The sequence below is a fragment of the Triplophysa dalaica genome, chromosome 21 (genome assembly GCF_015846415.1).
Source record: "Triplophysa dalaica isolate WHDGS20190420 chromosome 21, ASM1584641v1, whole genome shotgun sequence".
NCBI classification, from domain to species: domain Eukaryota; kingdom Metazoa; phylum Chordata; class Actinopteri; order Cypriniformes; family Nemacheilidae; genus Triplophysa; species Triplophysa dalaica.
This window is the reverse complement of record NC_079562.1, coordinates 20401235-20414863: the sequence shown is the minus strand read 5'-3', so window position 1 is coordinate 20414863 and position 13629 is coordinate 20401235. Positions and strand designations below refer to the sequence as shown.

Here is a 13629-nt window from a genome sequence, read left to right as displayed (position 1 = left end):
GAAGGAACGAGCCAAGACCGAACCCAGCAGGCAAGATGGAGACAAGGCGATCGAATCAGGCTTATCGCCTATGCACTTTACGCCAGGGTCACTCCGACGTATAGGAGTTTGCGGACCGATTCTTTGAGACGACAGGGGAGATGGTCCACGATGAGCAGGAACAGATGGTACTGTTCAATGGCGGCCTCAACCAACCACTGGCGCGTTGGGAAATGCAGATGCGGGGTCAGGCGAGGTCCCCACCGGTTCTCTGCGGCCGGCCACACCTCTTGTGAGCCGATCTAGGAGGAAGAAACTCCGGAGGGCCACCTGAGTCCTAGGGGTCCCAGTTCCAGTGGTTACAAGTCCCAAAGATTTTGGGGGGGGACCCTAAGGGCAGGACGGCCGAGCAGTCAGATCGGCCGGCGGGTCGCATGATCATCCGGCACCCAGCCCGGTCCAGCAACCGGCACCCAGCCCGGTCCAGCAACCGGCACTCAGCCCAGCAACCGGCACCCTACGCTGCCCAGTCGCCAGAGAGCGCTGCCAAGCCGCGCATCATTTCACTGAAGATTGCTTCAATAATCTTGGCACGTTCACTGCAGGAAATGTTAAAAGACTATCCTTGAAAGAAGTAAATACCAACCTTATTTGGAACTGTTAGCTCCACAGAATCACAACCTGTAAATGTAACTATTTATTTTTGTATGAACTTCAAGAAATATTTGTGTCTGTGTTTAGCTAATGCATATTACGCTAACGTTAACATGTACCGTTATTTCTGGGGTATTACAGTTTGTTTATCTATCTATGAACCCGGCTTATTTAAGTGTTCAATCTATTATCGTCTATCGTCTTCGGATGTTTCTTCGTCAGACTCGGGCTCAAACTGGTAAGGTTTTAATAAAAAATAAAGAAACCACAAAACGAAAGTAACATGCCGGCAGCTCCCGGCAGAGGGGATTAGACGGATGGATCGCAGAACAAATCATTTGAGAGTCAGTCAAGAAGTGAGGTAAGAATAATTACCTATTGTTGTGACATAATAGTGTTTTTACATCTTCTATGTACATAAACTTGTTGTTGGAGACACCATAAACCAATGTAGGACCTTAAAAATCATATGCTACTTACTCTTTTCACAGTATTAGTATTACCTGGATTTGTAATAATTATTAAGTATTACTATAAGTATTAAATAAGTATTACCTCTAGTCATTTGTAATAATAACCAAGGTTTTCTGTGATCTGAATCCCACGTGAATCAGCCATGTCTGTAATTTGTCAAGTAAAAATCCAGCCGCAAATGACCTAGTATATTTTGACGAACGCCACGGTCCTGTGATCATATTAGTCCCGTGCTAATCAGCTGTGATTTGTCAGGCTTGTATACTTTTCAAGGTTTTATCCGACATTCGCGAATAATGGAGAGTGTGTCGAAGTTGTCATGATTATGCCTCTCCATGTCAAGTCTTTCTTGATCTTGTGGCAGAGTCATGACAAAGCCTTTGGTTTCGTGTTGAGAGAAACATATTATTGTTGGTCAAGACATAATATGCGTTCTCTCCGGTCACTTCTTTCTTTGGCCCCGCCCCTCTCGTTTCCCAAATAGCGTTCCACCTGTGTCTCATAACCCACACCTTCCCATCGTTATCTTCCTTTGCAGTCTCCCTTTGTAATGCGAACGCAATCACGGGTCTCAATATCTTTACACACCACAACAATTATATACACAAACTATACGCAAAGTCTTGCCATCAAATCCGGGAAATAAGTCCGCAAATTTAAGTCAAATCACAGGCTTCACTTATCCCGTGTGAACACGCCACATAAAATACAGACGTGGGGAAGTCATTTCTTAATCAGAAGTGGTCCCCAGATAATACTTATCCAGAGGCTCAAGTTTATATTTTTTATTGTGTGCCTGTAAAAATTTTCCGTCGTAAAAAAGTGAACTGTGCATTTGAGGTATTGGCCACTCTTTTATGTGCATGGTGATGAATCATCGATATAAGGTTTACTTTTGAGTTGAGAGAGAAAATTAGTAACCAGCATCATGAAACAATTACCCGGTTTAGATTTTGTCAACTCAATCTGCACCCCTTGAACTGGCTTTGTGCCAAAGGCCGCAGGTGTCAGGATACAATACAGGAAACACGTTTTCAATAAAACAGGCCACACACTTTTCACAAAGGTTACAAAACAATGATGTAACCACAAGAACTTTAATCAATCAGTTACACAGTTAAAAGAAAACGAAAATAAAAATGCCTTTTACTCTGTCGTTGAGGCTAAATAGCAGCATGGCTTTGTGCCTGACACATAATTTCTACACAGCATTTGTTTATATGTTTTTAAGGGTAAGATTCTGTACAAAAGTTCTGTACAAACATGTTCCTCTTATGATGAAACACCACCTTTCAAAAGAAGTTTCAGCTTCAAAAAATCATTAAAAGGAAAGTTCACCCAAAAATGAAAATTCTGTCATCATTTACATGCCATTTTATCATTTTAAAAACTGTTTGACTTTCATTCTTCTGCAGAACACAAAAGAAGATTATAACCACCCAGAGTACGATTATCATGTTTTCTGTGTTTTTTGTATGTCATACATTTCCTGTGCTCTAGGGGAGCTAGCTAGCCTGCTCCTCAGTATTTAGCCAGGAAAGGATGGGAGATGGAGGAGGATTTGGTGAAAGGAAGCATGGTTTGTCTCTTTTGGTTCACCCAACATACATTGCTGTGTTTTACATAAAAACTGTGGTTTTAAACTCAATCAAAAGGACTTTTTTTATGCATGTACTTCATCATCAATTCATCAACTTTGTGGATTCTATGCGGCTACTGGCTGCTGTGTTTGAACCAAGGTGGGTTCAGTAATCAGAGAACAGTGGTGTCTAAGATTTATTTCAGCATCTGGCGGTTTGGATTGTGTTGGATTAACCGTTTTCTTTGGATTACCTCATTTACACGTGTGGACACGTCAACACTGGAAGGGAAAATTGAGTCTATTTTACTATGTCTATATGATGTCTTTGAATAGGGTTTAGTTTATGCAAATATATTTTCCTCATCTATAAAATGTTGTATTTGATTCATTCTGTAAAAAGAACCAAGTTCGGTCGGTAGGTCCCTCCCTCTAATTATCTTGTAACTCGTCTTTCGTGGGTGTTCGTAGGAAGACCGTTACAAGATATTTTGAAGAATGTTGGTAACAGAAAAATGTTAGTTCCCGTTTTCTTCTATTACATGAACACAAAACTAGTCGAAGTCAAAGAGGACCAACATGCTTCAAAAAATCTTCTGTTTTGTTCCCCAGAAGATAGAAATTCATTGAGGTTTACTTTAGTTACTTTTTACTTTTGGTCAAGCTTTCTTGACTTGGTTTACAAACATTATCAGGTGTAATTCAGTTTGATACTGGGTGCAGATATTTCCATTTCCATCTAGCTCTGAAATGAGATTCTTTGTGGTATTTATAACGGACATATCATAATTGTCAGTCCTGCTGAAAAGCTCACTTATAAAATGCTTCGTAAAGCTTATTTGTAACAGTGTATTGAACAATGCAAGTCAAAATGAGTGGCATAACAGATTTGTGCACAGCATCCTCAATACGCATCAGATTGTGCCATTGCTCCAGTTGGTCGCCCATTGCTTTTTTTGAAAAATAAACGACTTGTCCAGAATTGGTGTCTCCTTGCGCCGGATCTTCACAGCATGATACCGAGGCACTTTAGAGTGAACACTCTGGAAGAAACCACACTGTAAAAGAGAAAGAGGCAGAAAAGACACACATCAGTTTAGTCAGTGCATGGGTGAGCTTGATCTCAGGATCCAAAATGAACACTTGCCAAACAGGGTTTAAAGGTATGTGTGTGACAGAAACGCAAAAAAATAGATTACAGCCAATTTCCTAAACACTCCCTTCATCTCTATCTGAAGAGTCACAGGACTGGACAAGTGACACAAGCAGCTGTTTTCTGCTCATAAATAATAACATTGTCATAGGGACCGGAAACACACGAGTAATGATTTACTGTTGATTTACCAGATGTGGCAAATTCTTCATTCTTCATTGGTTGTTATGACCTGAAGCTACTTAAAAAACTTTAACTTTTTAACTAATATAAGAGAGCTTGTTAGTTAACAGTTTTACCTAATATATATTTTATAAAATAAGTAATTAATGTCAATGTTTTTCTGTAAGTCCTTTTCATAGTTTTGCATTGCTGCAAAGCCGATTTAAATGTTGTAGAAAAGTTACATACAGAAAAAAGGTTAAAAGGAAACGTCTCAGTTATGGACAGTTGTGTCGAGACAAATAGGGTTAGAACTTGAGAACCTATAAACTCTTTTTTACTGTTAAAATGGCAATGAACTTGACTAATGGCATGGCATGCCGGTCTCTGCCCGTGAATAAGGGTATACAAGGAAGATGGTGTGCCCATTTATTCACCTTTAGGGCTGAGGAACCTGAAAGGCATTCTTGGTCGCTGCAATGGGCCGTGAAGCGTTGAAGGACATCAGTAACCGGGTTGTTACCTTTCTGTTGGTCTCTCGATGTTTTGTCAAGTCAGAATGGGGTTCCTATACGAAACGCCATGGCGCTGATCCACGTCATGACTTCCAGTGGAGCGACACTGACAGGCCTGGGCGAGTCACAAGTGAGTGTTAGGTATAGGGGTCCACCTTGTGAGGGAAACTCACCTATACTGGGCTTGGAATACAGCCGCTCCGCCAGGCTCGTAAACCAGAAATGTGTTTAGTAATGGGATGCTTATACTTCGGCCTGTGAGGGAAGCAGGGAATCTGGAATAGCACACCGACTTACCTGATGAAGGGGAGAAGACGCTTCACAGGCATACGCCCAGCCGGCCGCTGGTCTTACTGCAAGACGTGTGCAGACACCGCCTCAACACTCCATGTTCTGGACACAAATCGGCAGGGTTGGGTCTTCCTTTCCAGTGGGGAACGCCTGCAAGTTCACCACCTGGTCCCTGAAGGAAGTGGTGGGAACTTTGGGCACGTAGCCGAAATCTCCAGGGACTCTACAGCCTCTGATGCCAGCAAGTCACCTTACGTGATAAGACCCCCTTGCGCAGCATCGGTAGCTTTGGTAGTTTATGACTGCCATCTCTCGGATACGGGTTTGATAAGCGTGGCGGGGCATGATCAGTCTGTGGCAGCCGCAACGGAGCGGGAAGCAAATGTTGTCGTGGCTGCGTCCAAAGAGAACGAAACACTTTGATCGACATATCCTCGCAGTGCGGGCATGCCGTATCAACGAACGTTACTTCAGTAGCATCAGCATGTGATGCAGGTATTGTTCCTGTTGGGTTTGAGGACGAGGTGGCCGCATCCAAGATTACACCGGCAAGACATGTATGGTGACATGTACATGCTGTAGTCAATTTCTGTTCTTTTAGGAAATTTGCTCTAATAGACATCTAGGTCCGCTACCGAAATGCCTAGGGGAAGTCGCACACAGGAGGACGTGTCCACTGCTCTGCGTCGTAGTAGGGCGTACAGAGAGATAACGGTCAGTATTTAACGCCTCACAGGTTCCGAAGAACAAAAGGTGAAGGAAACCCCATCTTCCTTTTATCTATGTGTGCACGGGGCAGAGACTGGCATGCGATGCCATTCGGCAAGTTCATTGGCCTTTTAAAAGGACAATCAGGTTAGGTTCTCATGTTCAGACCCCATTCTGTCTGGACACAACATCGAGAGACCGAAAGTAAGGGAACTCACACTAAAAGATGGTCAGACTGCCTGAATTGCTGTGTTGCTTACACTACACAACACAATGTTGACAAAGTGCACAAACTACAAATCTTATGGTCAAGCAACAGTCCAGACCAGCAGCGGCAATTTTTTCACATGAAATTGTTTGATAATTCAACCAACTTTTTTTTAAACTGTTGGCACTGATCGGATGGATTGCCTTATGATTGTCATTGTGTTGTAATGTGAACGTGAGTGGTTTGAAAGGCACTTTATTATAATTCTATTCTATTATGCGATGTTGTCGGTCCATCTCATATGCTACGAGATCATGTGACAATAATATCAACCAGGTCAAGCCCTACTCACATCACATCTGCTCACACTGAATGCACATCACCAACCACAGTATGCAGGGATTTCCTTATCATCTAGGCTGGCTGTACATTATCCCGCTTAATATAAAACTACTTGCTTCATGAGTAAATAACTGGACATGAAATATTGATTTGAAATGAACAGAGATGTTATGTGTTTAAGGCAAGACACAAAGTTCAAACCAGGTAAACATGTGTAGCAGACAGAAGGGGGTGCAATGAGACTCGGTTCAGAAGCGCTATAAGTAAGTCGCGTTTCAGCTGCCTGGATGTGCGTCACTTGAGCGTCACTAACTTGTGGGTTGCTGCGTAGTCGTCCGAGAGGGCTCTTATGTTTAAGTGGATGGAGGAACTAGCCAGTGTGCCTGTAGCTTTGGGCGACATGGGGTTATGAGGAGTTTGTGTGACTGCTGCCAGCTGTACAGTTGTTTAATACACCTGGAGTTCATTGTGACGATGTGGGTAACTGTCGCGTATGAGCCTTGTAGCTGAAATATCTATACTCTGCTATGAACTTCCCTTCTATCAAACAGTCCTTTGTTTTGCTGCACTGCTAATCCAGTCCGGCGGCTGCTCTGCTTTGCATCTTTTCCTCACTGTGCTTCCGCATGCTAGAGCAGTGTGGGGTATATCGTCTGTGGACCGGCTCTACGTTTGTTGACTGATGTCGCTAAATGCTACGACTTTTTCCTACTGCTGTGGCCCAACTGTTTCCGCCTGCCAGGAAGATTTGCTCAGTGTGCAAAACGACGCACTGTAGTCACCATTGCGTCTGTGTCTCTTGGTTTTGTTTAGTTTTTTTTTCTCTTGAAGACTTTGTTTAGTTTTTTGGCATGCAACTGCATTTGTAGCTTTTGGTTTCAGAAGCATGCTGACCTTGCTGTGGATGCTCTTTTGTTTAAATTGAGATGCTTTTAATTAGCAATGGTCTTGATGTTCAGTGGTACATCATGAACTTCTGTGAAGAATATATTAAGTGATTTTTTCTCTTTTTTTCTGGAGGTGGAGCTCGTTACAGATTGTTGTAGAATTTTGTCATTTCCCTTTGCATTTTTATTAGAAATGTACTGTTTTTCATTAAAGTGAATTCAATAATTATAAATATATCTAATCCATCCTTACATCAATAACATCAGCCATCGTTTATGTACTACATCAGAGCATAATTTTCTGTGGACGATGAGAAATGACTAAAGTGTATAAATCAAATGCATGAATAAAGAAGTTAATTAATACAGACATCCAAGCAGTAATGAAGCGATAAAGATAATAAACAAGTCATTTTGACGTGCAGCCATTCCAATTCAAATCTGCTCTGAAAAGAGGGTTCAACCGGCGATCAGTCTAACTTTGCACGAAGGTCTGACGCCCTACAGATGTCCTGTATATCATGACGTGTCATTTGTATAACTAGAGCACTGATGGCGAGATGACTTCTGTTGTTTCATTCATTTAATTTATTTATTTGTTCATTGTTACATTTATCAATTTCAACAAGTCATTTTCAGGACATCAGCAAATCCACTGTATGCAGAGCGGAAAGTGTGCCACAAACTCAAGTGCTTTCTGGAGCCATGATGCTTTTTTTGGTGCCGTTGCCATAGTGAATCGTGTAATATCAGAGCTCCATTGATCATAGCTTTTTACAGTCATGGTGCACGAGCTTAACCCAGGGTGTGCCTACCCAGAGTAAATTGAACTAACTCAAATCAACTGTTCTGAAACCAAAAACTCAAAGTTTCTCATTTCCAAGTAAACCAACTCTGAGTTCAAGGTTTAAACTATAGTTTTAGTCTCAGTTCCATGTGTTCTCATGTCGCATCTCTTGGCGCCGGCCTTTGTTTACCCGTCTATCTTCCAGTTAGTGTTTCATTCCCCACAACTGCCCTTTAGTATATACAGTATATACCTCGTTAGTCTTCCCTATTTAATCCCCTTGTGTTTGCTGTCCTGTGCTGGTTCGTTCAAGTGTTTATCCCGTGTCTAGTTTGCCCTGTTCCTGCCTTGACAGTTGGAAGAAGTGTATTGTTCTAGTTGTTATATTTTTCATGATTTGCCCCCCCCCGCCTCGTGGGAAATGTTTTTCTTTGATAAAAAAAGTATTTTATTTAATCTGCTCTCTGCGACTGGGTTCTCTGTTAGTACCATGACAAATGAGGCTTACTTTTATCTAATTTATGTGTATTATTAAACTTTAACCGACAAAATGACTTGTAGAGTACCCACCCTTGATAACAAACGCTCAAAAACCAGAGAGGCAGCATGATACCAGCTCGCCATTTAAACAAAAGAACAACCACTTAAAACTAATGACATAGGCTCATTCATGTACTACGGGTATATTTGAAATGCCATAAAAGTATATGAAAATGTAAAGTTTGTAAAATAATGTAATAAGAATAATTTAATAGAATAAAATGTATATGTACACAATTTAATGTAATATGATATGATGCATTATGAAAGAAGCAGATGTGGAGGATTGGTGCTGGGGATGGAGGAGGGTATCCAGTAGAAAATCCTGCAGACAGAGAGTTTAAAAGCAAACACAAGGTCAGAGGATCTCAATGTAAAATTGCATGGGGCTCATTAGCTACAGGTTATGAGGAAGAGACGTCATGTAGATGCACAGACTGATTGACTCTCAGTTTACTTGCTACTGTTTTTACAGGGATTAGCAGGTTTATTGAGGTTCGGTAGCCTGGTCAAGCCTCACTCTGCCACCTCATCCTATAACCACACTTTCTAAAACGTATGGTTCCTGTGGCTCAGCAGTTAAAGTGTGGCGCTAGTAACACCAAGGTCATGGGTTTGAACCCAGGGATTACACATACACAGAAATAAATGTATATTGGATAATGCAATGTGAGTCGCTTTGGATAAAAGCTTACTTATATCAGCCTGACAAATCAGCACGGTTTGCTCGGTTTCTCAAACACACCTATCCCTTCTCATCCATTAACCATCCTTCTTTTCCTTCTAGGTTGAATCAGGGGGTCCTAAACACTTGGTCGAACGTAAGACCTGAGGACCACCATCATCGGACGCCTAGATCAACCTGTTAACCACCCCTTCACCTTTACTCTCCTTCCCCTCCCCTTTCATCTCTACATTTTTACATTCGCAGTGTTGCATTGTCGTTGCTAGTGAACTTCCAAGTATATGCGGTAAAGTTTAAACTTTACATGGTAAACAATGTTAAATTGTGAAGGGCCAACGATTTTGCGATACAAAATACACTTCTATCCATTGTACAGCTGTGGCTTTCTTATAAGATGATTTCCGGTTACTGTGTGTATAGTTAGTTTAGTTTAGTTGTTTGCTTTAGGTTCTCTCTTAAGGTTTATTTCTTTTAATTCATTTTTAATCTTTCTTGACTTGAATTCTTAATTTTAATTATATTAAAATCTGTTTTTCAGAGACAGATCTATTTATTTGTTATTCATTTAAAGACAGCATCTTCTACAGGCCCGCCTCCAGGGTAGATATGAAGCCACTGCTAGGTGTTTCCGTCATAACTTACAGTAGATATTGATCATGCGCAACAACATGCAGATTCTCATGCCATTCATTTTGGGAAAGTGGCATGCAGCACACTGCGCTTTACCATGAGAGGTAGATGACAGATGTTACTGAAGGTCTGTGCTCTGTATTCTCTCAGCATCAGACGGCTGTAGCTGCAGTTGAGCGCTGTAATACTCTGTTTCATAATGAGCCTTCCTCTCCGTTCGTTTGAAAAAACCACACTGCTCCATCACACAGGATACAAGACAAATGAGCAAAGAAATGTAGGTACAGACGGATGAAAGGACGAACAATAACACATACTCATCAGATCAGATCACTCATTTACACTGCAAAGACAATATGCTCATCAGTTCATTGGCCAACATCAATGAAAGTCATAAAACGGCCTGTCTAACTGGTCATGTGTTTAAGTGTTTCTGTGTCTCCCTCAGAAGGTTTGGAGTAATTGTATGAAAAACAGCATCATGAACAGTCTGCTGAAAGACATTATATTGTGGAATGAAGTTTCACTTTCACAAGCTGCAACAGATGCTTTCAGGTTATGGCCAATTGGCTACTTATTATAAACAGAAAAATAATTGAGACTTCCTCGAGAATTTCCTGAGAACATGCTAAGATCATGGATGTGTTTGTGCTAACATCATGGTTTCATTCTGATCTCGAAACGGATGCACTCCTACCTTCCACAGTATACACACAAGCAGAGCAAGAACAACAATTCCAGCAAGAACAGCGATGAAAATGATCCACCACGGGATGATGTGCTGATCAGACAGTCCATGCTCTGGATAAACTGTTACTGACACCTGCACAAACAACAACAACAACCCACAGACAACATGAAGTAAAGCACTGCAGAAGACACAGCTGTTCTTTTGCAACATTTCAACAACTCACAATTGAACTGTGTAATGTGTGTTCAATTCATTCATGATACTTTACATTTAGCATTTCATTATAAATGTATTACAAAATAACTGCTTTAGTTTTTTTATCATCATATTGCTGTAGGATGGTGTACGTGTGCTGTTTGACCTGTGTTGAAGAATCCTTGAGCACAATATGTTTGATAGTGGATTTAATGCTGATATTGGCTCTGACCAGTATCTCCACAGCACTGACAGATGAAAACTCCTGTTCACCACAAACAGCAAGTAAACAAACACACACACACACACACACACACACACACTACTGTGATTGTGATGGACCTCTGCATTTAATATTTTTTTCCAGTGATTTTAAATATTTCAATTATTTTAAGAAGCCAAAAGATTGTAAGTTTATTTGCCTCTCTGTCTAAATTTGTATTATTTTAGTGTACTGTACTCTTGTCTGTTATATTTGTTTTCAGTCCTCTTTTGTTTTTGTGTTTACATTTTTGCATGTGCATTGTTATTTGCACTGTACATTTGAGCAATTAAAAGAAGATTGCTCTGTTCTAGCACATGGCTACACAACTCTAGTCCTAGAGGGCCAGTGATCGCATAGTTTATTTCCAATCCAAATCTAGCACACTTCTTCATCATTTATAAGTAGTATTGAATACTTTGATTAGCTTGGTCAGGAGTGTTTGAACTCTATCGGACACCGGCTGTCTAGGAGGCAATTTAGCTTGCACTGTTTAATTGTGTCAATGGGAATAATGACCTCAATGAAAGTGCTGTTCCACACGTTCGCTTGGATCTTGAGACGGATTGAGCCAGAAAATGTGTGTAGAGGACACCTGAAGGTCAGACAGCGTGCATTACCAAACAAACAGTCCTGAAACGCAAAAGCTCATGTCATTTCATCAGTGACTAATATTTTTGCACTAACTTTATTTTCTTGAACTAACCAGTGTGAGAGTTTTCCTTCTCTCTGATGCCGATACAGCTGGAGTGATCTCGCTCAATGGGGTTTTCATCACAACGTCGTCTTCTGACTCCACGTGAGATCTCACCTGTCGGCTCTAATCACCCAGACAAACATTTATCTCAGGCCCTGTTTACACCTGGTATGAAGATGCCTTTTGATCGATCGGATCACAAGTGGACGATGCTAAATACAGGTGACAATGGGATCACTTTCAACCATTTCCTGAGGTAGTCAAAAATGCCATTGAGCAGCCACAAAGACCAATTACTCTCCTTCTATGGACATAATGCATAAACAACTTTTTAGACTGATGTCTTGAAGGAATAGTTCATACTACATTAAGATATTAGAAGATATAGGCTAGCAGTCGCTAGCTAGGAGTCACCGTTGCTTCGCTAGAGATTGTGATAGGGCACAGCATTGTGGCGTTTTCAATAGGAACCCCATCTGTAGGTTTGACAAACATTGAGAGACCGACAGAAAGGGAACGTCTTGGTTTCATCCGTAACCAACAGTGAAGCGTAACCAGTGAAGGACCAGCACATGACCACCCTAAACTACCTCAAACCAGCTACCATGCTTCAAAACATCTCTGGTTACTTGGCTGTAACCCTGTTCCCTGAAAAAGTGTGAGGAAGATGCTGCATTTCAAAATGCTATGGGAATATTCATTGTTTCGACCGGTTTGAAGCACGTGTTTCAATCACGGCAAGAATTTTGTTAAATAACCTCGTGAAGTGGACACTGTAGAAGAATTCGAATTTGGAGGAAGAAAGGAGTCAGGGTCGGCGTGGCTGAGAAAACTGTAACAATACTTTATTAGTAACACTTCCGGGTATCACACTTCCGGGTATCACACTTCCGGGTATCACACTTCCGGGTTCAAAATACAAGTCTTTCACGGTCCGTCTGACCGAAGATTCTTTCTTGGCTCCTTCTGTTGGACGCAACGTCTCTCACCTGAGCCACACGCAATTGTCTTCTCAGCCGGCCCTGTCTCTCCTGTTCCAGATCCGTCTTTGGGTTTTTAAAGCGTCTCCTCGCCAATGACTAGAACGAGAAGCAGGTGTTTTCACTAAGCCGTTGATCTGCCTACTCACCGTCTTTCTCCCGACACTCCCTCCTCGCGCAGACCGTGCTAAACCACGCCCACCTCGCCACAGACACATCCTCAGGTTCCAACTTTGTCTGAAAGGACGTCCAGGCACAACCTACAGTGCGGCATTGAAGCTCAGCATCTCATTCCCGCTTTTTCAGGGAGCAGGGTTACAACCAAGTAACCAGAGACGTTCCCTATCAAAAGCTACCTTCGATGCTTCATTTCAAAACGCTATTGGAACGAGAATAACTACGCCGCCGCACGGGAATTGTCTGGGCCCCCAATGTTGTGTGGTGTGTGCGTACAAAAATCGAAGAGGCCTCAAACATGACTCTGGAATGTTGACTCAAGGAAACGTGAGCCTGGAGTAGCATGGACATCCAGGCTACAAAATCATAAAAAACATCTTTAGGGTCAGAAACCTGACGGGTACTGACTCCATTGGTTTGAATGGGGTGCCAACTAGACCCTACAGAAACCCTATCAATCAAGGCATGGCAAGCCGAAATGGTTGCCACATAAACCCTGAGTGTACCAGGACATGTCCCTGAGGACAGTTTTCCCGGCAGAAACTTCAGCACTGGAAAAATCTGTCAGGGAACTGGGTCTGCATTGTGTGTCACACACCACTATTCGAAAACATGCATTCTGAGGGCATAACTTCTCTTAGTGGAGGGAGCCCTAGCACTAAAAATGGTCTCAACTATATCAGCTGAAAGTCCAGCATCTCTTAGTTGGTCCCCTTCAGGGGCCAGGCATGGAGGTTCCAGAGCTCGGGACGGGGATTAAACACGGTCCCCTGTCCCGGAGACAAAAGATCCCTCCTGACTGGAGTCGCCCAAGGCGAGCTGTCGAGGAGGGATACTAGGTCTGAGAGCCACACTTTGGTCAGACAACAGGGAGCTATCAGTAAGAGGCGAGACCCCTGTGGAAGGACCTTGGCCAGGACTCCCGGGAGCAGCAGAGGAAATGCATAAAGACGCAGTCTGGTCCACGCATGGGCCATTGGGTACAGAACCAGGGGAGCTGGAGGAGTCAGAGAGAAGTAGACGGAACATTGTG

General features: G+C 42.2%; 1 protein-coding gene across 2 annotated transcripts in view; it reads right to left on the bottom strand.

Annotated features, from left to right (window-relative positions):
- Positions 1–2185: 2185 nt before the first annotated feature.
- The window catches only part of itga7 (integrin, alpha 7), a 52288-nt gene continuing 40844 nt past the window's right edge, over positions 2186–13629 (bottom strand). Inside the window, exons 21-26 of one of the 2 annotated variants that reach the window (XM_056734810.1) lie at positions 11449–11562; positions 11262–11375; positions 10647–10745; positions 10292–10417; positions 9691–9829; positions 3612–3744 (exon numbers count right to left, since the gene is read on the bottom strand). In XM_056734810.1, coding sequence (XP_056590788.1) covers positions 9713–9829; positions 10292–10417; positions 10647–10745; positions 11262–11375; positions 11449–11562 — 570 coding nt within the window. In that variant the 3' untranslated portion in view covers positions 3612–3744; positions 9691–9712. Of the gene's footprint in view, positions 3745–9690; positions 9830–10291; positions 10418–10646; positions 10746–11261; positions 11376–11448; positions 11563–13629 lie in introns of both variants that reach the window. The other variant, XM_056734809.1, reaches the window with a different exon arrangement.